Source organism: Chiloscyllium plagiosum, unplaced genomic scaffold (genome assembly GCF_037043375.1).
Source record: "Chiloscyllium plagiosum isolate Xiang-an unplaced genomic scaffold, Cpla_swu_hap1 HiC_scaffold_17, whole genome shotgun sequence".
NCBI classification, from domain to species: domain Eukaryota; kingdom Metazoa; phylum Chordata; class Chondrichthyes; order Orectolobiformes; family Hemiscylliidae; genus Chiloscyllium; species Chiloscyllium plagiosum.
The window spans coordinates 57,472,969-57,496,922 of record NW_028270155.1 but is presented as its reverse complement, the minus strand read 5'-3'; the positions used below and the strand labels follow the sequence as shown (position 1 = coordinate 57,496,922).

Here is a 23,954-nt window from a genome sequence, read left to right as displayed (position 1 = left end):
TCAGGATTATTCCCTGTGCCACGTGCTACTGAAGCTAGGAAAAGAGACAGCATACAATTGTACATGTGGCTAAAGAGCTGGTGTGGGGTGGGGGGGGGGGGGGGTGGGGGTGCTTCAGATATGTGTACATTGGAATGTCTTCCAGGGAAAGTGGGGCCTGTACAAGAAGGATGGGTTGCAGCTAAACTGGAGAGGCACCAATATCCTGGCAGGAAGGTTTGATGTTGCCACTTTGGATGGTGTAAACAAGTGTAGCAGGGGGGTCTTCCCAGTACAAGTAAACCCAAGTCCCTTAGAATAGTGACATTTGGGAAGCATAGCAGCAGGTCACTAAGTAAAGTGATTGTGGAAGAGCTTAAGTCAAAGTTAGACATAGGTAAAAGGAAGAGAAGTCAGGGAGAGGTTGATGAGGTCAGCAGAACTGGAGGCTTGCACTATATTTGCTTCAATGCAAGAAGTATAACACGTAAAATGGATAAACTTATAGCCTGGATTAATGCATGCAATTATGATGTTGCTGTCACAAAGACATGGTTGAAAAAGGAATAGGATTGGCAGGGTAATGTTTTAGATTAATGATGTTTTAGATGAGACAGAGGAAGCAAAGGAGGTGGGGGAGTTGCAAACTGGACCTGGTATAAGGAAATGAGACCAGCCAGGAGATCAAAGTTTCAATGGGTGAGCATTTTGGGAATAGTGACCATAGTTCTGTACGTTTTCTGATACTTATGGATAAGGACAAGATTGGACCTTGGATGAAGGTGTTAAATTGGGGGAAGGCAAACCATAACCAAATTAGACAAGAATTGGAGAATGTGATTGGGAGCAGTTGTTTGAAGGTAAGACCACATTTGACATGTGGAGGTCTTTTAAAGACCAGTTGGTTAGAGTGCAGAACAGGCATGTTCCTGTGAAAATAAAGGACAGGAATGACAGGATTCAGGAACATTGGATGACAGGGGAAATTATCAGCTTAGTCAAAAAAAAAAGGCAGCTTACCTAAGGTCCAGACAACTATAAGCAGACAAATCCACAGAGTCATGGAGATGTACAGCACGGAAACAGACTCTTTGGTCTAACTCTTCCATGCCGACCACTTCTCCTAATCTAGTCCTATTCGCCAGCACTTGGCCCAACTCCCTTTAAACCTTTCCTATTCATATACCCACCCAGAAGCCTTTTAAATGCTGTAATTGTATCAGCCTCCACCACTTCGTCTAGCCAGTCATTCTATACATGCACCACCTTCTGAGTGAAAAAATTGCCCCTTAGGTCCCTTTAATAACTTTCTCCTCTCACCCTAAACTTATGCTCTCTAGTTCTGGACTCCCCCATCCCAGAGAAAAGACCTTGTCTATTTATCCTATCCATGCCCCTCTTGATTTTATAAACTTCTATAAGGTCACACCTCAGCCTCTGACGTTCCTGGGAAAACAGCCCCAGCCTATTCAACCTCTCCCTATAGCTCAAATCCTTTAACCCTGACAATATCATTGTAAAACTTTTCTTAACCTTTTCAAGTTTCACAACATCCTTCTGATAGGAAGGAGACCAGAATTGCATGCAATATTCCCCAAGTGGCCTAACCAATGTCCTGCCTTGAAGAATATAGAGGAAGTAAGAAGTAAATCAAATGGGGATTTAGGAAGGCTAAAAGGGACTATGAAAAGTCCTTGGCCAGTTGGGTTAAGGATAATTCCAAGGCATTTTATACATATATTAGGAGCAAGGGGCTAGCTAGGGAAAGACTAGGCCCACTCAAGGATAAAGGAAAGAAGTTGTGTATGGAGACAAAGGAAATTGGTGAGATCCTAAATTAATACATTACATCAAAGAAAGGGACATGAGACATTTTAAGGTTAAGGAAAAATGTGTGATTACTCTCGGGTAGGGTCAATATAATGAAGGAGAAAGTGTTGGGTCTTGAAATGTATTAAGACAGACACATCCCCAGGGCCAGATAGGATATATCCCAGGAAATGTGGGAGACAAGGAGGAAACAACTGGGGCTTTTACAAATATCTCTGTATCCTCTTTGGCCTCTGGCAGGTTCCAGAGGACTGAAGAATGGCTAATGTTGTTCCTTTGTTTAAGAAGGGTAACAGAGATAGAACATAGAACAGTACAGCACAGAACAGGCCCTTCAGCCCACGATGTTGTGCCAACCTCTGATCCTCATGTATGCACCCTCAAATTTCTGTGACCATATGCATGTCCAGTAGTCTCTTAAATATCCCCAATGACCTTGCTTCCACAACTGCTGCTGGCAACGCATTCCATGCTCTCACAACTCTGTGTGTAAAGAACACGCCTCTGACATCCCCTCTATACTTTTGCTCCAACCAGCTTAAAAATATGACCCCTCATGTTAGTCATTTCTGCCCTGGGAAATAGTCTCTGGCTATCGACTGTATCTATGCCTCTCATTATCTTGTATACCTCAATTAGGTCCCCTCTCCTCCTCCTTTTCTCCAATGAAAAAAGTCCAAGCTCAGTCAACCTCTCTTCATAAGATAAGCCCTCCAGTCCAGGCAGCATCCTGGTAAACCTCCTCTGAACCCTCTCCAAAGCATCCACATCTTTCCTATAATAGGGCGACCAGAACTGGATGCAGTAGTCCAAGTGCGGTCTAACCAAAGTTTTAGAGCTGCAACAACATCTCATGACTCTTAAACTCAATCCCCCTGTTAATGAAAGCCAAAACACCATATTCTTTCTTAACAACCCTGTCCACTTGAGTGGCCATTTTAAGGGATCTATGTACCTGCACACCAAGATCCCTCTGTTCCTCCACACTGCCAAGAATCCTATCCTTAATCTTGTACTCAGCTTTCAAATTCGACCTTCCAAAATGCATCACGTCGCACTTATCCAGGTTGAACTCCATCTGCCACCTCTCAGCCCATCTCTGCATCCTGTCAATGTCCCACTGTAGCCTACAATAGCCCTCTATACTGTCAACGACACCTCCAACCTTTGTGTCGTCTGCAAACTTGCTGACCCATCCTTCAATCACCTCATCCAAATCATTAATAAAAATTACAAACAGTAGAGGCCCAAGGACAGAGCCCTGTGGAACACCACTCACGACAGACTTCCAGGCAGAATATTTTCCTTCTGTATCCAGACAGCTATGTTCCCCTGTATCCCATTCCTCCTGACCTTCTGAATGCGCCTACTAGATAATTACAGGCCAGTGAGCCTGACATCATGGTGGAGAAGCTGTTGGAAAAGATACTGAGCAACAGGATTTATTCATATTTCAAAGCAAATGGACTTGTTAGTGATAGGCAGCATGGGTTTGTGTGGGAAAAGCCATATCTCACCAACTTGATTGAGTTTTTTGAGGAAGTGACAAAAATGATTATATAGCATAGAACAGAATAGCACAGTACAGGCCCTTTGGCTGTCGATGTTTTGCCAACCTTTTATCCTACTCTAAGATCAGACTAACCTATATATCCTTCATCGTACTATCTTCCATGTACCTATCCAAGAGTTGTTTAAATGTCCCTAATGTATCTGACTCTACTACCACTATAGTTTGATGAAGGAAAGGTGGTGGATGTTGTCTCCATGGAATTCAGTAAGGCATTTGATAAGGTACTTCATGGCAGGCTGGTATAAAATGTAGAATCTCATGGGATCTGCAGTGAGCTGGCTAGATGGATACAAAGTTGGCTTGGTCATAGAAGACAGAGAGTAGTGGTGGAAGGGTGCTTATCGGAATGGAGATTAGTAACTAGTGGTGTTCTGCAGGGGTCAGTGCTGGGACCTTTATTGTTTATAACATATAGAAATGATCTGGAGAAAAATTAGGTGGTCTAATTTGTAAGTTTGCAAATGACACCAAAACTGGGGGAGTTGCAGATAGTGAGGAGAATTGTCAAAAGATTCAGCAGGATATGCACAGATTGCAGATTTGGGCAGAGAAATGGCAGATGGTATTTAATCCGGACAAATGTAAGGTGATGCATTTTGGGACATCAAATTCAGGTGCAAATTATATAATAAAAAGCAGAACACTTAGAAGCATTGACATACAGAAGGATCTGGTCTTACAGGTCCACAATATCCCTGAAAATGGCAACACAGGTGGATCAGGTAGTCAAGGCAGCATACAGTATGCTTGCCTTCAATGGCCAGGGCATCAAATTTAAAAGTTGGCAAGTTATGTTACAGCTGTATAAAACTTCAGTTGGGCCATATTTGGAATATTGCATACAGTTCTGGTCACCATGCTACCAGTAGTACGTGGATGCTTTGGAGAGAGTGCAGAGAAGCTTTACCAGAATGTTGCCTGATCTAGAGGGTTTTAGTTATAAGGAGTGGTTAGATAAACTTGGATTGCGTTCACTGGAAAGATGGAGGCTGAGAGGGGTGACCTGATAAAGGTACACAGAATTATGAGAGGCATAGACAGGGTGGATAGTCAGAGGCTTTTTCCTAGGTTGGAAAGGTCAACTACAAGGGGGCACAGCTTCAAGGTGAGAGGGGGAAAGTTTAGAGGAGAAGTGCCAGGGAAATTTTTAACAGAGTGTAGCAGCTGGCTGGAATGCACTTCCGATAAAAGTGGTAGAAGTAGGCGTACTAGCAATGTTTATGACATATTTGACAGATGCATGAACAAAAGGCAAACTGAGGGACAGAAACCGTGTATAGGCAATATTTAAAGTGTCTTAATAAGGATTAGGAATTGGCATAGGCATGGTGAGCCGAAAGGCCTGTTCCTGTGCTGTACTGTATTGTATTTAATATATTTGCATCAGAAAGCAGTACAGTGAAAAAATCAATTAGATTTGGCGCCTGAAATGAGAGGCTCAGTAAATTGGATCGATATTTTCTGGAGTTTATCATAAAGAATAGTGATATCATTGAAAATTCAAGATTCTTAAAGGTTTTGACAGGGTAGACATAGAAAGGTTGATCTTACTAAGAAATCTACCAAGCTAGGGCTCAATCTCAAAGCAAGGGTGATCATTTAGGACAGAGGTGAGGTGGACTTTATTCACTCAATTAGCTGCGAATCTTTGGAATTCTCTACTATAGAGTTCTGGATGCTTCAACATCAAAATATATTTAAACAGTGAGATAGACAATTTTTTTTCTCCTCTAAGTAAATATGGGGAGTAGACAGCAAGGTGAAGGTTGTATTGAATGCAGAGCAGGCTTGACAAGCTGATGAGTACTGATGCTCATACTCCTCACATTCCTACAATAGTGACTGCAATTTAAGATAATCTATGTGAAGAACTAAGTCAAGATAATGAATACAAGATACTTTATGAATACAAGATCTTTATCATCATACCCTTTTCATTGTTTAAACAGCTGTTATACTAGTGATGACAATATAACAAAACTCTGGATGAAAGAATCTTCATGAAAGCTGTAACTACCTGTAAATGCTGGACTTTTAATTTGGAACTCTGAGGGTTTACTGTTACATCGTGTTCTCCAATAATTCCTGCTTGCTCTTTTAGTGACTGGTACATCTTCAGTCCGTATGCGTAAATGATGCTTACTTTCTTTCATGTTATCCAAAGCCTATTAAAGTTTAAATGAGTACAGCCTATAAAAGGTGTTAATCACAATATGATCCTGCTTAATTTCCTAAAATAGTTTTATCATTAATTTCAGAGCTTAGTAGTCAAACAAATGATCTGATCTCAGGCCTCTGTCACTGCTTAACAGCAATCAATAAAATTATGCAAATAGGTCAAAGTTAGGCATGTGTCCAACAGTAACTCAAAAATCCAAGACTGGAAACTTGATAAGTGGGAAAGATCAAGAGTATGGTCATGCCTTACTATGCATGGTGCTTCAATATCACTACAAACCAATATTTGTGGTACAATTTCTCTGTAAAATATTGTGCTTAATGGGTATGCAAGACATTCAGGGTAACTCTGTATACATGTTCGCAGCAAGGAACCATAAAACCCAGTATCACATATCAGTGTCATCAATGAATGGAAACTGCAGCATATCTTTAATTTCACAATACATACTACCAGTCGGAAAGTATCCCTTTTGCCAGCACTGACTTGAAAAATCATTCCCACTGGGTGCAAAGACAAAACTGTGTGTTATGAAGGTGTAGGTATGTACTGTACCTTTAAGAGAGAGAGGAAGCTAGCAAGGACTGACTGAAAGCACACAGTGCGCTGAACAATTTTAAAATGAAACAATTGGCTGAAACAAATACCTGGAGTTGCATTGCCATGGAACAAAAACAAATTCAAATTCACCCAATCAGTTTAAATTATGCCCCTGAGGCCAAAATCCAATCCAATCTGTTTGGGATGACATCAAACCAATGAAATAATCCAATGTTTTGAGGTATAAAACCGGACATTTTGAACAGTTGGGGGAGAACTGCCAAGAACAGCAATAAGTATAGACTGCTAGCCAAATAGCTCTCTGAAAGGTACCTGTCCATAAGAAAAGTGGCACAGCAGTAGACCGAAGAAAAGACGACACAGTAAAATACAGAGGAAAATCTACAAAGGCAGATCAACAAAGGTGACTGGTTTTGAAATGTGATTTTTTTTTGTAAATCTTAACCGTTTTTTAAAATCAGACCAGTATTGTAGAGTGGGAGGTAAAAGATAGGTTTAAGAGAAAGGAGTCATAAATAATTGTCTAAATGTTCTCTTTTGGACTTTAAGAATAATTGTTAATTTTTACATTAAATAGTGATCTTTGGGATAGTTCTTTGCCTCTTGAAATTTAACAGATTATGGTGCGAGGTGAGTTCCTCTGTGTGTTGGGTTTAAATTCGCAGATGGGTTTACCCCATGTCAGAACAGATTGGGGGTTAGTCGCGAGTATTTGAATAGTTTGGGTCTCAGATTCATGAATTGAATAGTTTAGACAGATCCAGTTTGAGATTTGGACAAATTTGAGCAGATTTGGGGTATGCAAAATGCCCAGTAGATTTAAACACTTGATGGTTAGTGCCTTAGATCTTTAAATAAAATGTAGATGAGATAATTTGTTTAATTTTGGTTACTTGTGGTTGGCTAAATTAAAAGTGAGAGAAATGGCTCTTAAAATGTCTAAAAAGGTTCTGGGGTTTGAAGATGATTCCCAAATTTGCCAAGAGAGTTTAGAAAAAATGAAAAAAAACCATTCTCTTAGAATTAGCAAAGAGATTAGAATTGGGTTGGATCAAGGACAAAAGTAATGCTGAAATTGTAAGGGAATTACTTAAACACTTAGGGGTGTCAGAGAAACAGGCAAGTACAGTAGAGTTAGAAAAACTTAAATTACAATTGAGGAAAATGGAGTTAAAAGATAAACAAAGAGGGAGAGAGAGGAAAAAGAGAGAGAGTGTTCTTAGCTGAGCAAAGAGAGAGAGAATAAAGGAAGAGAGAAACAGAGAAAAATAAGAGAGAAGGTTCTCAGCTGAACAAACAAAAGAGAATTTGAACTTGAGAAGTTGTGACTTAGTCAGCACAGTCAAGTTAACAGGATGGAGATTAAAAGAGAAGGTAGTGAAATATATAAATATGTCAAAACTTTGCCACATTTTGATAAGAAAGATGTAGAAACCTTCTTTATTTCATTTGAAAAATTCTCAGAGAAATACACGGTGGTGCATAAGACAAGCTTCCAGCCAGAATTTCATCCTATGTGGGATAAAAGTTGGGAGAAGCGGAGATCCTACACTACAAAACAAAGAGTAGAGAACACTGGTAAGTTGAAAAAGAAGCTCAAGAGGGTGGAAAGGAGGTGAAAGGTGTCAGATATTTCCACTGTGGTAAAGTGGGACACGTAAAGTCACAGTACTGGTTGTTAAAGTAAGGCACTGTGGGAAAAAATGTGGTAAAAGAAGCTAAGCCAGTGACTTAGGGGCTGGGTATGGAGTTAGTGCCTGATCTCTATAAAGAATTCACCTCTGTAGGTAAAGTTTACTCAGAAAGAACAGGGGGAGAAAAGCAGTAAGTTACAATTTTGAGAGATACAGGATCTAACCAGACTCGAATAGTGAGAGATGAGCAAATTTGCACTCTTTCTGATCTGTTACACGAGAGTATGGTAATTTGTGGGAGAGATGGACAGAAATTTAGCGTTTCCCTATGTAAGATCAGGTTGGAGTGCCAACTCAAGACTGGGGAAATAACAGTGGAAGTGATTGACAGTGTTAGTTCCAAGAATCTAGTTTGTTCTTGAGAATGATTTAGCAGGGTCCAAGGTGGGAGTGACAATCCTTGTTGTGGAGAAGCCCAAGGAAGATCAAGAAACTGAGGAGCTAAAAGAAAAATATCCTGGTATTTTTTCCAGACTGTGTAATAACCATATCCCACTATCATAACTCACAGCGCGAAGAAAAAAGTAAAGAGAAAGATGAAGGAGTTGAGGTTCAGTTAGCGGACACCCTGTTTGATGTAATGTTGCAGGAAAAATCTGAACAGGTAGAGGATCAGACAGAAGTGTTTAGTCCTGAAGGGCTAAGAGACTTGCAACAGAAAGACATCACAAAAAAAGACATTTATGCGGGTGCGTACTCTGAAAAGAAGGCAGAGAATACTCCGGAGGGTTATTATCTGAAAGATAGAATACTAAGACAGAAGTGGAGACGACAGCAGATTAATGCAGAGAAGAAATGGGTCCAAGTGTATTAGATTGTATTGCTGGTAGCATGCAGTCAGGAAGTGTTATGGGTAGCACATGAACTACCTAAAGGAGGTCACCTAGGGGTATGAAAGACTCAGGCTAAGATACAAAAACATTTTTATTGGCCTGGACTGCACAAGGATGTGGTTAACGTTTGCCGTATATGTCATACACACCAAATGGTAGGTAAGCCACAGGCAGTAATAAAACTCACAACTTTGTTGCCAATTCCCGCATTCGAAGAATCTTTCATGCGAGTTATACTTTATTGTGTAGGTCCCCTCCTGAGAACCAAAAATGGGAACCAGTACATGTTAACCATAATGGATGTATCTACCAGATTCCCGGAGGCAATTCCATAATGGAGTATCAAGGCAAAAAGAGTGGTAGAGGAGTTAGTAGCTTTCTTCACCTGGTATGGGCTACCGAGAGAGATTCAGTCAGATCAAGGGTCTAATTTTACTGCTAAGCTGTTTGAGGTGATCATGGATAGCTCAGGTATACAGCACTTAAATCAAGTGCATATCTTCCTGAATCCCTGGAAGGTTTAGAAAGGTGGCAACAGACCTTGAAAACCATATTGAGAGCACACTGTTGGGATCACCCAAATACTTGGGATAAAGGTATCCTAGTCATATTGTTTGCCATTAGAGATGCCCCAAATGAATTTACTCAGTTTACTCCCTTCTAGATCATATTCGGTCATGAAGTGAGATGCCCTTTGAAATTAATTAAAGAGAAATTGACAGGACTAAAGTCAGAGTTCTCACACTTATGTATCGGAGGTGAGGGAGAGATTAAATCGAGTAGGTTTGTTAGCTAAACAGCACCTACAGAGGGCACAGCTTAGAATGAAGCAAGTGGCAGATAAAAACTCTGAGGCTCGTACATTTTCCTGTGGGGATTACATGTTAGTGCTGTTACCAGTGATAGAATATCCCTTCAAAGCCAGGTTTAGTGGTCCCTATCAAATTGAGAAAAAGTTGAGTCAGGTGAACAATCTGGTAAAGATTCCAGATAGAAAATAACTATATTGGGTATGTCATGTGGACATGCTGAAACCTTATTATACGAGGGAGAATGAATTGGAGAAACAAGAGTTAGTTACTGCCCTGCAGAGTGAGGAATCAAATCCAAATGTTGTGGATTTGATGTGCCTCAAAATATGTTTAAAAATGAAGAAACCCTTGAGGAGTGTGATAGGTTAGTAAGCTATCTGTCTCAGGAGCAAAGAACACTGTTGAATGTTTTGTTACTGCAGTATGAGGACATCTGTAGGAATCAGATGGGGAGGACTAATGCTATTGTACATGAAGTAGACATAGGGAATGCTGTTCTGATAAAAACAACACCCCTATCGGCTTAATCTTTCAAAGTCAGAAAGGTCCAGGAGATGGTGGAGGCCATGCTTGACGAGGATATCATCGAAGCGAGCCAGAGCGAGTGGAGTTCATCAATCGTCCTCATTCCTCAACAATTTTGCATGGATTATTGGAAGGTCAATGCCTTTACAAAATCAGACACATATCTAATACTGAGATTGGAGGACTGTATCAAGAAAGTTGGACAAGCCAGTTGCATCACCAAGTTGGATTTACTGTGTGGTTACTGCTAGGTACCTTTATCAGATACGGCGAAAGAAATTTCTGCGTTTGTAACCCCAAATGGTCTATATCAGTTTAAAATGATGCCCTTTGGAATGGAGAATGCACCAGCCACATTCCAAAGACTCATGAAGAGTTGTGGTTGGGTTAAAAAACTGTGCAGTATATTTGGACAACGTAATGATCTTTACTAAACCCTGGAAAGATCACATGGTACAGTTGGCAGAGCTCTTTGAACGACCACGAGAAGCAAAAGTGGTATTAAAGTTAAAACTGAATTCGCGAAAGCAGAGGTGAGATTCTTGGGGCATAACAGTGGTCATGGAAGATTGACCCCATTGAATGCAAAGACAAAGGCCATTGGGGAATTTCCACGACCAACCTCAAAAAAAAAGAGGTGCTTTAATTCTTGGGACTAAGCGGATTCTATCACATGTTTCTTCCAAACTTCAGCAGTGCAGTGGCACTGTTAACCAATTTGCTGAAGAAGAACACAAAGTTTCTGTGAATAAAACAATGCCAGGAGGCACTCTACTATTTAGAGCAATATTAGCCACCACACCAGTTTTATCTACACCAAACTTTTCAAAACCTTTCAAAATTGCCATCAATGCTAGTGACATACGAGTTGGAGCTGTACAGCTACAGGAAGACGATGATGGGATCGAACTGCCAGTTGGTTACTTTTTGAAGAAACTCAATGTCCACCAGAGGAAATATTCCATGATCAAAAAATAAGTATTGAGTTTGATACTGGCCTTCCAACATTTTAACGTGTACGTCAAGAACAATGTGTCAGAGACGGTTGTGTACACGGAACACAATCTTCTTACATTCTTGAAATGCTCTAAGGACAAGAATATGAAACTATTTCATAGGAGTCTTAAGTTACAGACTTTTCATTTACAAATCATACACGTTGATGGTCTAAAGAATGTAATCGCAGATTGTTATCGCGGATTTAACTGATAAAGCATAGATGAGCTTGGTATCTATTCAATGTTATATATAAGTGGGAAGAAGTTAGTATGAACTTATATTAAAGTCATATGTAAGCCATGGTAATGTGTTTAAGGAATAGAGAAAAAAATGAAGCCACCTTTTCATTATGATGGTTCATTTTTTTCTTAAGGGGGGGGTGTTATGAAGGTGTAACTGTGTATTGTACCTTTAAGAGAGAGAGGAAGCTAGCAAGGACTGACTGAAAGCACACAGTGTGCTTAAGAATTGAAAAATGTAACATTTGGTTGAAACAAATCATTGGAGTTGCATTGCCATGGAATAAAAACAAATTCAAATTCGGCCAATCAGTTTAAATTTTGCCCCCGAGACCAAATTCCATTCCAATTTGATTTTTAATGTTTGGGATAACATCAAACCAATGAAATGATCCAATATTTTGGGGTATAAAACCAGACATTTTGAACTGTTGGGGGAGAACTGCCAAGAACACTGACAAGTACAGACTACTAGCCAAATAGCTCTCTGAAAGGTACCTGTCCATAAGAAAGTTGTGCAGCAGAAGACTGAAGAAAAGACAACCCAGTAAAATACACAGAAAAATATACAGGGGAAAATCTACAAAGGCAATCGACAAAGCTGACTGGTTTTGAAACTGATTTTTATTTTGTAAATCTTAATCGGGGTTTTTTTTTAAAATCAGACAGCATTGTAGAGTGGGAGGTAAAAGATAAGTTTAAGAGAAAGGAGTCGTAAATAGCTGTCTAATGAACTTAAAGAATAAGGTTGTTAGTTTTTACTTTAAATAGTGACCTCTGGGATAATTCTTTGCCTCTCAGAAGTTAACAGATTACAGCATGAGGTGAGCTTTTCTGCGTGTTGTGTTTAAATTAGCAGAGGGGTTTACCTCATGTCATAAACTGAGGCAACATAGCCTAATACCTTGATTATGCTTTTCATAGAGTGATATAGAGGATTGGTGAGAGCAATACAGTTGATATCATTGAGACATACAGTCATAGAGATGTACAGCATGGAAACAGACCCTTCGGTCCAACCTGTCCATGCCGACCAGATATCCCAACCCAATTTAGTCCCACCTGCCAGCACCCGGCTCATATCCCTCCAAACCCTTCCGATTCATATACCCATCCAAATGCCTCTTAAATGTTGCAATTGTACCAGCCTCCACCACATCCTCTGGCAGCTCATTCCATACACGTACCACCCTCTGCATGAAAAGGTTGCCCCTTAGGTCTCTTTTATATCTTTCCCCTCTCACCCTAAACCTATGCCCTCTAGTTCTGGACTCCCCGATCCCAGGGAAAAGACTTTGTCTATTTATCCTATCCATGCCCCTCATAATTTTGTAAACCTCTATAAGGTCACCCCTCAGCCTCCAACGGTCCAGGGAAAACAGCCCCAGCCTATTCAGCCTCTCCCTGTAGCTCAAATCCTCCAACCCTGGCAACATCCTTGTAAATCTTTTCTGAACCCTTTCAAATTTCACAACATCTTTCTGATAGGAAGGAGACCAGAATAGCACACAATATTCCAACAGTGGCCTAACCAATGTCCTGTACAGCCGCAACATAACCTCCCAACTCTGTACTCAATATTCTGACCAATAAAGGAAAGCATACCAAACACCTTCTTCACTATCCTATCTACCTGCGACTCCACTTTCAAGGAGCTATGAATCTGCACTCCAAGGTCTCTTTGTTCAGCAACACTCCCTAGGAACTTACCATTAAGTGTATAAGTCCTGCTAAGATTCGCTTTCTCAAAATGCAGCACCACGCATTTATCTGAATTAAACTCCATCTCCCACTTCTCAGCCCATTGTCCCATCTGGTCCAGATCCTGTTGTAATCTGAGGTAACCCTCTTCGCTGTCCACTACACCTCCAATTTTGGTGTCATCTGCAAACTTACTAACTATACCTCTTATGCTCGCATCCAAATCATTTATGTAAATGACAAAGTAGAGGGCCCAGCACTGATCCTTGTGGCACTCCACTGGTCACAGGCCTCCAGTCTGAAAAACAACCCACCACCACCCTCTTCTCAACTCACTTTTCTATCTTTTATTATATCATCAGCAAATTTAGTTCTTGTACCTTCAGTCCCTTCATTCAAATCATTTATATGAATTGTAAAAAGTTGAGGCACCAGCACTAATTCCTATTGCATACCACTTGGGACATCCGGCTTGCCTGAAAAAGAACCATTTATTTTTGAGAGAAACAAAGGCGTAAATTTTGGGTTGGGATACCCACCTTGGGCCTCCCACACATTCCTGATGAAGAGCTTATGTTTGAAATGTTGACTGTCCTGCTCCTCGGATGCTGCCTGACCGGCTGTGCTTTTCCAGCATTTTTTTACTTTAACCTAGCTAGTAGTAAAGATAACTAGATAGCTGAATGAAACACTAAAGTTTCATGGCAGGCACCTCAATTTTGAAATTGTTTTCCACTACACAAATGTATTATGAACACATGTTTACAATCTGCATTGAAACACCTTGAGCAATTAAAATCTGAGACGTATTTTGTTGCAAAACATTAAAGAACCATTTGAAAATTGGTTGGTTCACTCCATTGCAGTAACAGATTAATACCACATTTACTGTGTTTATATGCAATATATATCCTAATCTGAGGCAAAATAGAATATCCAGATCTTTTGCAGTATGTATATCTGCCAATTCTGGTTGAACTCTATACATGAGAATTTGCAATACTGCTTGTTTGTCATATCATGTACTTTGTTATGAACATAAACAGGATAGAGAACAAACTCATGAAAGAGCAGACTCAGGAGTCTTTAAAATTCACTTAATTATTCAAGTTGATTTTGTGTCAACCACTGGTGAAAATTATACAATTTATATTTAGTAATGTCATTTCTGAATTCAGATTTTAAAATAGATGCAGGTAGACGTTGGTTACCTATGTTAAGGGGTTTCTTTTAAACAAAGATCAGACAGTTCTTCAGGAATAGTGATTTAAATCCAACATTTTGCCAGCCAGCAAGTGACTATGGCACCCCATGGTGTTAATGGAAAGATGTTTATACTGCTGGGTTTACTACAGGCAAACCTGTAGAGGAGGAGACACGTCAAAAGGGAAGTCAATCATATGGGATTTCACAAGGCTGTTGGAGGAATAGAAAACCTACAAATGCAGGGGTTACTAGTTTCAAGGTACAAACAGATGGACGCCTAAGTACTAAGGGAGATAGGCTAGACCTATCAAGTGATATTAAGACAATAACAGTAAAGTTTGTATATGTTTATTTGGATGCTGTTTACATGTTGTAACTGTACCTGCCACCACCATGACCTCTGACAGCTTGTTCCAAACATGCACTACCCTCTGCAAGAAAAGGTTACCCCTTTCACCTTAAATCTTTGCCCTCTAGTTTTGGACTCTCATGATTTTATAAATTTCTGTAAAATCACCCCTCAGTCTCTGACATTGCAGGAAAAAAAGCCCCAGCCTATTCCGCCTCTCTGTAACACAAACCATCCAGTTCCTGCAACATTCTTATAAAACTTTCCTGCATCATCTCAAGTTTAACAACATCCTATAGAAGGGCAACCAAAACTGTACACCATATTCCAAAAGTGGCCTCACCAATATCCTGTACTGCCACATGATATCCCAACTCCTACACTCAACATGACGACTAATGAAGGCAAGTGTGCCAAATGCCTCCTTCACCACCCTGTCTATTTGCAACTCCACTTTCAAGGAACTATGCACCTGCAACCACTGGTCTCTGAATGTGGCAACATTCCCCATGGCCCTACCATTAATTCTATAAGTCCTTCCCTGGTTTGCCTTACCAAAATGCAACAGTGCAATCAAAATATCTCAGAAAAACTAAGAACAGGGGAATAACAAAACCACCAGGAGTAAGCAGTTCAGCCACTTGAGCCTGTTCTGCCATTCAACACGATCTGGGCTGATCTCATCTCACCCTCAAATCCACTTTTCTGCCCAGGCCCAGAACCCTTTAACATGTTCCTAACTAAATTAAGAAATAGATATTAAAACTGTAGCCATAGTACAAGCTGAACTCAAAGTGAATCTAAAACAAGAGAAATCTGCCTGAAATGTACCTGCTCAATGTTCCCATTTTGATTGCCAAAACGTTAGCAATTTTCATTATTCAAATTCACGGTTAAATATCCTTTGCCTACTAAATGGCACCACAATTGATAGTCTACTTATCCTTTTTAGGTTGATGATACATTCTCTTGAAATTAAATTTTAATTTTAATATCATGTCTACAGAATTAAGTCATCAACATGGACATCATCTATGTTAGATATTTGTTTTAGACAGCATACAATACCATTACCAATTTGTTGCTATTTTGAGAGTGTTTTACTTTGACAATCTTTGACACAAAGCATTGGATGAAGTATTGAGAAATCATTCCCCATAAGGAAGGAAACACAACAATATGGTGAATTAGATTACATCTTTGTAATTACATTCCTCTACAGATTAACTACGGTCAGTACCTGTTGTAAAGAAGTCAGACACATTGCTGTTGCTTGTTCATATAACAAACTAATTTCTGAAAGGCAAGTAAAAGACAGCTTTGATGTGTGTAAATAATAGTGCACATGGCGGAAAGTATATCCATCTCGGTCAATGAAAAGTCTGGCGTCTTCAGAATAAACAATACTGGAAGCTTCCTGCCATAGCACTGAATCACGGAACTGTAAAAGCTTTGACTTTGGAATTGAAAAGAACCAGCCTCCTACATTGAAGCAAAAAGCATCCTCTTCTTGATAGTCTTCTGATGCCATTGTATTTCATCCCTTTTTTGGAACAGCTTAAATTTAAGGAAAAAAAGTAGTACAATTAACTCTTTAGAATGAATGGTTGATAGCTTATTTTATTTCATAAAGGCTTGCACCAAATATATTTTTTATTAAACAGAATGGTAATGGATCATTCACTGTAGGTCCAGGAAACCTTCCTCCTCTCTCAACAGATTACAAAGTTCATATACAAAACAAGCTAGTTCTCAGATGCTTATAGATTGAGAAATCCTTTAAGAACTCCATCCCAATGATGGCTCTCCACCATTTTGTGAATATCAACATCTGTGAATTGAATACACTGCACACTATAAATGTTCTGGAAGTGAGCCTTTGGCTTAGTGGTAACACTCCTGCCATGTCAAAAGGTGCAGGGTTTAGACCCCATTCTAGGCACTTGTTGGTAATTGGAGACAAATCTGGTTCTGAAAAGGGACATAATTTTAAAGTGAAAGGCAGGAGGTTTAGAGGGGATTTGAGGAAAAGCTTTTTCACTCAGAGGGTGGTGGGAGCCTGGAATGCACTGCCTGGGAGGGTAATTGAGACAGGAAACCACAAATGTATTTGGATGAGCTCCTGATGTGTCACAACATTGAAGGCAATGGTCTAGTGTAGGTAGTAGTGTATTCTAGGTGGTATAAACATGATAGCCCCTCTGTATTGTATGATTCTATGGTACAATTGGTAATCTCCTTTTACCACCTCAATCCCCACCCAATTGTTACAAGGGGTGTGGAACCAAATAAAGCACTCCGTAACCATTCCAGGAGCAAATATAAAGCTGGTTAGAACTCTAGGATGAACAATCACATCACATCCTGTCAGAGTTTTAGACAGCCTGTGAATCCCTCCACTGCTGCAAAATGTTCGCCAAGGAAGGCCTGTGAATCTACAGCATGTGTCACTTTAATTTTATTATCCATTGGAAATCAGCATGTTGTGCAAGTTCCATTATGAACAAATATTTCCAGAACAATGTAAAAGAATTCATTTACTCTTCCCCAACAAAACGTTTCTTCTAATCCTAAATTAACATATCCCGAAAGTGTTCCAATACAAAGCTCTTCACTGTGCCTTGGTACACGTGACAATAAATTCAAATCAATATGCTATGCAGTATGTCATTCACCATATCACCCACCTTTTTGAGGAGGTTACCAGTGCTAAATTAGGGACAATTTTACATGATAGGACAGATCTCTGGACACACCAGAGGTTTTAAGCCCAGACTGGATTTGAATTTACAGTTCAAATGTGAACGACCATTGCACCACAATCATTTGTAGTTAATTTTGACGTAACATTTCCTGTGTAGGGTTTCATTTAAAGATTAGGATCAGTAATTGGGTTGCTCGGAGTTTGAGGTAACGCTGATTGTTTAACGCACTACATGTGAGAGCTCGGAATCAGCACCTGTGCATTTCTCTAAACTTACTACATTCAGCGCGACTGCCTGCCGTTATTGTTACTATTTTTTTTGTTCACCAAAACCGTATTTTCTTAGAAAAGTCGCCTCCAAAAGATGGCAGGCTCTATAAACTGTTGAAACAAAATCGGGACATAACTATTCACACAAGATCACGCACAGTACCTAAGCGAACAGTTTGCAAAGGCTAGGGAATATCTTCTTAAACCATCTCGTCACACTTCCCACCAGAGAAAGGCGTAACTTACCCCTACAGAACAGCAGCTCCGCCGGTCCAACCGTTAGGTAGAGTTAAATAAACTAGCTACTTCCTCTGCATTGGTCACTTAAATTCTTAACTGTGCGAAGTTAAAATTCACACAACACCAGATTATAGTCCAACAGGTTTATTTGGAAGCATGAGGTTTCGTAGCGCTGCTCCTCCATCAGGCTTCACAACCACCTGAAAAAGGTGCAGCGCTCCGAATACTAGTGCTTTCAAATAAACCTGTTGGACTATACCTGGTGTTGTGTAGTTTTTAAACTTTGTCCACTCCAGTCCAACACCGGCACCTCGAAGGCATTAGCGAAAATATGTCTGGTCTGGTTGGGGAGCTGGTTGTGTTTCAGAGACAAGGTGCCAGACACATCCTGCGCTGGAGTTGTTTGATATGCCCGGTGGAAACCGAACCCATTGTTAAAGACTTTCTTTCCACGAAGTTGTCAGTCGCGTACAATAATACAACAAACGTTACTTTCCACCATCGCATGTCAAACAATATAGATGTTTTCTTTCTTTAAAAACACATTAAATCAGTTGTAACATGTTTAACTATGTCATGCAATTTCCTGAATTGCATTTACCTCAATTTGTTGATGGTTTCTCGATGCCACTTATGGTTCATGCAACTTTTATTTGCTTTAGTGATACCGTCGGTTTGAGTCCGTTTACTAACCCCTCCCGAGACCCATCCAAACATTTTGAATAAAACCGTCTAGCAAGGCTCGAGCGCTGTGAAACCACTACGCAGGCGCACCCGCGAGCACGAGCGCGGCCTCCGCCTTCTGCACATGCCCGTCACTGGGAGCGGGACACATCATTTACAAGTGGTATCGGTCATGCATGTATAAGGTAAAAAAACGACTTTCTTCGAGTTGATTGAGATGACGATGTCACATGAACTGCTTTCAGCTTTTCCATCTGTGTTAGCAAAAGGTTTTCTTTTGTCTTCAATACCAAATACTTAGAAGCACAGTCAGGGTGGGAAGAGAATTAACCTGATTGCGATTTGGAGATGCCGGTGTTGGACTGGGGTGTACAAAGTTAAAAATCACACAACACCAGGTTATAGTCCAACAGGTTTAATTGGAAGCGCACTAGCTTTCGGAGCGTCGCTCCTTCATCAGGATGAACCACCTGATGGAGCGTCGCTCCAAAAGCTAGTGTGTTTCCAATTAAACCTGTTGGATTATAACCTGTGTTGTGTTAACTTTTTACCTGATTGCGACAGACAGACCGAGGATCTGGGAATTTAAGGGAAGTGAAGGCGTGAGGAAAGGGGTGCTTTAATTAAGGTTTGTTGCGAGAGGTGAGTGGGAGAAGAAATAAGATGGCAATCAAGTGGTCCATTAGCACTGAGACAAGTAGGGATGTGTTACAAGTGCGGGAAAGAAGCCGATTGCTGAATAGGATTTGTCAGTATTCCTCGTCTTTAATTTTAAAGCTCATTTAAAGATTGTGTTTTTAATCAGAAAGCATGTTGGGTTTTCATAAGTTTATACTGATTTTCAGTATAATAAATAATTTTTACAGTTATGGAATGGCTTTTCAGAAGGGCCAATTGGAGTGTGCAACATGTATATGTGAAGTCATGGTCATAACATTGTTCAAACGAATCTGTAGGGAACATAAGTGGTCACACAAACTTGAGCTCTGGTTTCCAGGAGTTGAGCAGTGGCTAAAGGCACTGTTGTGTATTCCAGAGCAGGACAACTGTATACGGATTGGTCACACAACAGACAAGAAGCCTTCAAACAAAGAGGGAATAGGAGTTTAATAAACTAGACAGGTAATGCATAAATCCTCTGACCCTATAATATGGAACAATAAGTTTAATAGGTGAACATGATTTGGAGATGCTGGTGTTGGACTGGGCTGTACAAAGTTAAAAATCACACACAACCAGGTTATAGTGAAACAGGTTTATTTGAAAGCACTAGCTTAGGTACCTTTTAAATCGTTCCTCTCTCCCCCTAAACTTATGCTCTCTAGTTCTGGACTCCCGCAATCCAGGGAAAAGACTTTGTCTATTTACCCTATCCATGCCCCTCAAGATTTTGTAAACATCTGTAGGGTTCTCCCCCACCCCCACCCAGCCTCTAATATTCCAAGGAAAACAGCCCCAGCCATTTCACCCTACAGCTCAAACTTTCCAACTCTGGCAGCATCCTTGTAAATCTTTTGTGAACCCTTTCAAGTTTCATAACATCCTTATAGGAGGGAGACCAGAATTGCACACAATATTCCAAAAGTGACCAAACCAATCTCCTGTACAGCTGCAACATGTCCTCCTGTACTCAATGCTCTGACCAATAAAGGAAAGCATCCCAACACCTTCACTATCCCTATTTACCTGAGACTCCACTTCCAAGGAACTACAAATCTGCACTCCAAGGTCTCTTTGTTCAGCAACGTTCCCCAAGACCTACCATTAAGTGTATAAGTCCTGCCCTGATTTGCCTTTCCAAAATGCAGCACCTCACGTTTATCTAAATTAAACTTTAGATAAATGGATTTTTTCATCCAAAGATGTGCAAGTCAGGTGAATTGGCCATGCTAAATTGCCCATAGTGTTAGGTGCATTAGTCAGTGGACTGGTTGGGCCTGTTTCCACACTGTAGGGAATCTAATCTAGTCAAACAAAATGTGCTGAAGGATAGAAAACAGAGTAAATGTTAATGGATATTTTTCAAGCAGAAAGGAGGTTTTTAGTGGAGTTTTACAGGGTTCATATTGGAATGCTTACTTTTTCTGATATAAGTAATCTAGATGTTAGGATGCAGGAGACAATTAAAAGTTTACAGATGCTATAAATGTTTAGAGGATACAGCAATCTATAATATGACAGTCTGCAAGCTATTTAAAATACAGAACTGAACTTTTCTGCAAGATCAGGAGTGGGATGTAGTTTGACCCTAAGATGTAGGAGCAGAAATATGCCATTTGACTAAGTCTGCTCTGCCTTTCTGTCCTTGCTTCTGTATATGAATTTTAATTAATTACTCAAACTGAATTTGCAATTTGGTATCAGGTGACTACATATTTGACTGCACAGTTGCACAGAACACTTCTTTTTCATCTGTTTGCCAAAGAAGTCAGGGATTCCATTCTTGCATGTACTGCTTAATCTTACCTTTTTTTCCAAATGGCCTAAGACACTGAAAATGAAAACCATAAGATTCTATTGACAGCACAGGCTCAGAATAGGAAAGATTTTATAGGGGTGGGGCAAGACAACTCACCAATTACTCGACTGTTAGTCCTAATCCAACCAACATTAAACAAGGCCTACAGTATTAGGAGGTGGCTAGCATATCATTTGGACAATTGGCTTAAGAAGCTCATTGATCCATTAATTTTTTTAAAATTAGTAGATTGTCAATTTCAAGCCAACTGTTTTATGGGGAACAGATCAGGGAAGGCAGGACATCATTGGACTATATTTTACGTGCCTCTTCACCCCCTTCCACCCTGGTGGGTGGGTTATAAAAGCCAGATCTGAGAAACAGCAGAAGTATGACTGTGTGATTTTGCCTCAGAAGTTTTTATGTCTTTAGAGTCATAAATCTATTTTTGCAAGCTTGTTGCAGCACCATGTTTCACCCATTCCTTATGACTGTTTATGTTCTGGTATTATGATCCATGTATGAAAAAATGATTACAGTGAATTTTGCATGTGTATACTGTTCATTCTTCATTCCCTCATAAAAATAGCAAAATCCTTATATTAAGGCAACTTTGTGACATTTTAAAATTGGTTGAATTTGAGATCGCTCCAAAAATTCCAGTAAGATTTTATTTTAAACAGTAAAATGATTTTAAATCTTTATTAACTAGACAATATGACTGTTGCTAGGTTTTGGAAGAACCAGCAACAATGGATTTATTAAAGATCCAAACCATATTGTTTTATGGCTACAGCAGATAGCTTAAAAATAAGCTACATTGTCAATTTTGTGGGATATAGACATGATCTAAATAAAACATTGCATTTACCAACAACTGGAATTGGACTACATGGGGACACAAAATTTAAAACTTAGAAAATATTTTATTATTAAATTTCTTGAATCTACAAAAGATATTTAATTTTTCAGTCATCAATAAGACAATGTTAATAAATTAGAGAATTTCAATTCCCAATAAATTTACACACAAAAATAAATAAAATGTATTTACATCTACAAGTGTACAGATATCGCAAATATTTTCATATGATCAAACTATAAATAGGAGAAATGATCAAATGTAAAAATGAATTTGAGTGATAAAAAATCTCTACCATTTTGGCTCAGAAGTACTTCAGTACAGAGCTAAAAAAACACCTTTACAGCAAAACTTTTACATCAGGAAACAAAATAGATGATATGGAAAAAAACAACTGTTGCATCTAAATTAGCTTTTTTTGAGGCTGGGGCACATTCTTCATTCTTAAAAAGGGGCTCATTATTCTACAACTCAAGCATGATCCACCAAACTTGAGTGCTTGATACTTACATGACCTTTTCTCAGAGCTAATCAATCTTGGAATAATGAATGCAAAAATATACCTATAAGACAAAAACATGTGATCTCTATAATACTACAAACTAAAATAAACAGGAGAGAGAAAAAAAATTAGATGTATCTTGAAACTAACGCAAAGCTTATTCTGATTCATTTGATGATCATTTTCTTGTACAAGTATTATACAGACATGCTTCTAATTTTCAAGGTGATATGAAAAATGTAACTGGATAATCAAAACAGAATTAACTTAAAATATTTTAAGCAATCTAGTTAGCACTAAAATCAAGAAACAAATTGTAACAAATTTGTTTTATGAAGACTAGCACAAACAACTCTACTAAAAGCAGAATGGTCATTGATCCATGAACAACTGAAATAACACAAGAATTTGATGCAAAAGCTGAGATTAGACTCACATAATCATAATATTCATAATAAAATATTGATTAATATGCTATTGAAATGAAGTGGAAAGGAATGTAAATGTACATAAAGGATAAAAGCTTATTGTTTTTTGCAAGAGTCTTGCAACCAGAACTATTTCATAAACTAGATTAATAAATTAAACATGATGATGAATTGCATTTAGTGTTCCAAACATCCCATTATCATCTTAGATATATGAAATATATAGGTGTCAGGACGTCTGAACATAATTAACACTTCCAAAAAGGCAGGCAAGCCAAGATTTCAAAGAGCAAAACACTGAGGATGCTGGAAATCTACAATAATTATCTGTAATGAAGAAGTTAGGGTTAATGCATCAGATCACTCACCCTCCTCCTCTTGCTACAGATATTGCCTATTCAACCCTGTAATTCCAGCACTGCGTGCTTGTTTCACTCAATAATTGCTGTGATTTTCACAATGAGGTGCTGTCGCTTCTAAAGGTTCCACTGATAATATTAGTCTTTAAATCCACACACATTGTTGACCAAATGTGTGGATAACAATTAATGTAAAGCACCAATGACATTCCATCAAATGTGCAAATTAATCCTATACTTTGCAGAAGTAATACATTGATCCATACTTCACTGTAAGTTAAAACACTACTATGTAACTGAAAATTGTTACAAAATAGCACAAACAAATTCAGCTGAAATATTAGGATTACTTCACAAGAAAGCCACTCATCACTGGGGATTAAATATTGCTACGTTGTATTGAGGTTTTGAACATGTATAGTCCACAATCTAAATGCATAAATTCTAATAATGTCACAATAACAATACATTACACATATAGCATAACTGTACATGTTTATTTCAAAGTAGCCTAGACTATTTATTAACATAGCATATTTATTTTACAGTTTAATTCCAAATTCTGTTGAAATGAGACACTTCATAGATTAAAAAAAACACAAGATTAGCTCAAATACAATTTCTGACAAACACTAATTTAATTAGAATTAGGCATTTTGCGTTTAGTTACTGTATTATACAGCAGTTTTATTACAGTATATCTGAGGTACTGTGATAGCTACGCTTAGATGATAAGGGCAATTCTGTGATTTCTGAAGGTGGGAGTTTACTCCATGCTTTCGTCCGATGAGAATTATGATGATATGGTGCATCATTGTTTTGGCCAGCACTAGTTATGTTCAGCTGCTGCTGTAGATAATTATTGGTAGATACTAGAGATCTAGGAACAAGACAAAAATTAGTTTACCAGAACAGAAATAATCTCGCATTTAGAGTCATAGAGATATACAGCATGGAAACAGACCCT

General features: G+C 39.1%; 2 protein-coding genes across 5 annotated transcripts in view; both read right to left on the bottom strand.

Moving 5' to 3' along the window:
- The window catches only part of LOC122558742 (BTB/POZ domain-containing protein KCTD19-like), a 120,977-nt gene extending 102,554 nt beyond the window's left edge, over positions 1 to 18,423 (bottom strand). Inside the window, exons 1-3 of the mRNA XM_087995589.1 lie at positions 18,296 to 18,423; positions 15,721 to 16,037; positions 5,400 to 5,547 (exon numbers count right to left, since the gene is read on the bottom strand). Coding sequence (XP_087851715.1) covers positions 5,400 to 5,547; positions 15,721 to 16,011 — 439 coding nt within the window. The 5' untranslated portion in view covers positions 16,012 to 16,037; positions 18,296 to 18,423. The remainder of the gene's footprint in view (positions 1 to 5,399; positions 5,548 to 15,720; positions 16,038 to 18,295) is intronic.
- A 3,296-nt stretch (positions 18,424 to 21,719) lies between these two features.
- The window catches only part of LOC122558483 (leucine-rich repeat-containing protein 36-like), a 99,877-nt gene continuing 97,642 nt past the window's right edge, over positions 21,720 to 23,954 (bottom strand). For 2 of the 4 annotated variants that reach the window (XM_043707116.2, XM_043707115.2), the window contains one exon: positions 21,721 to 23,867. In XM_043707116.2, coding sequence (XP_043563051.1) covers positions 23,678 to 23,867 — 190 coding nt within the window. In that variant the 3' untranslated portion in view covers positions 21,721 to 23,677. Of the gene's footprint in view, positions 23,868 to 23,954 lie in introns of all 4 variants that reach the window. The other 2 variants (XM_087995954.1, XM_043707118.2) reach the window with 2 other exon arrangements.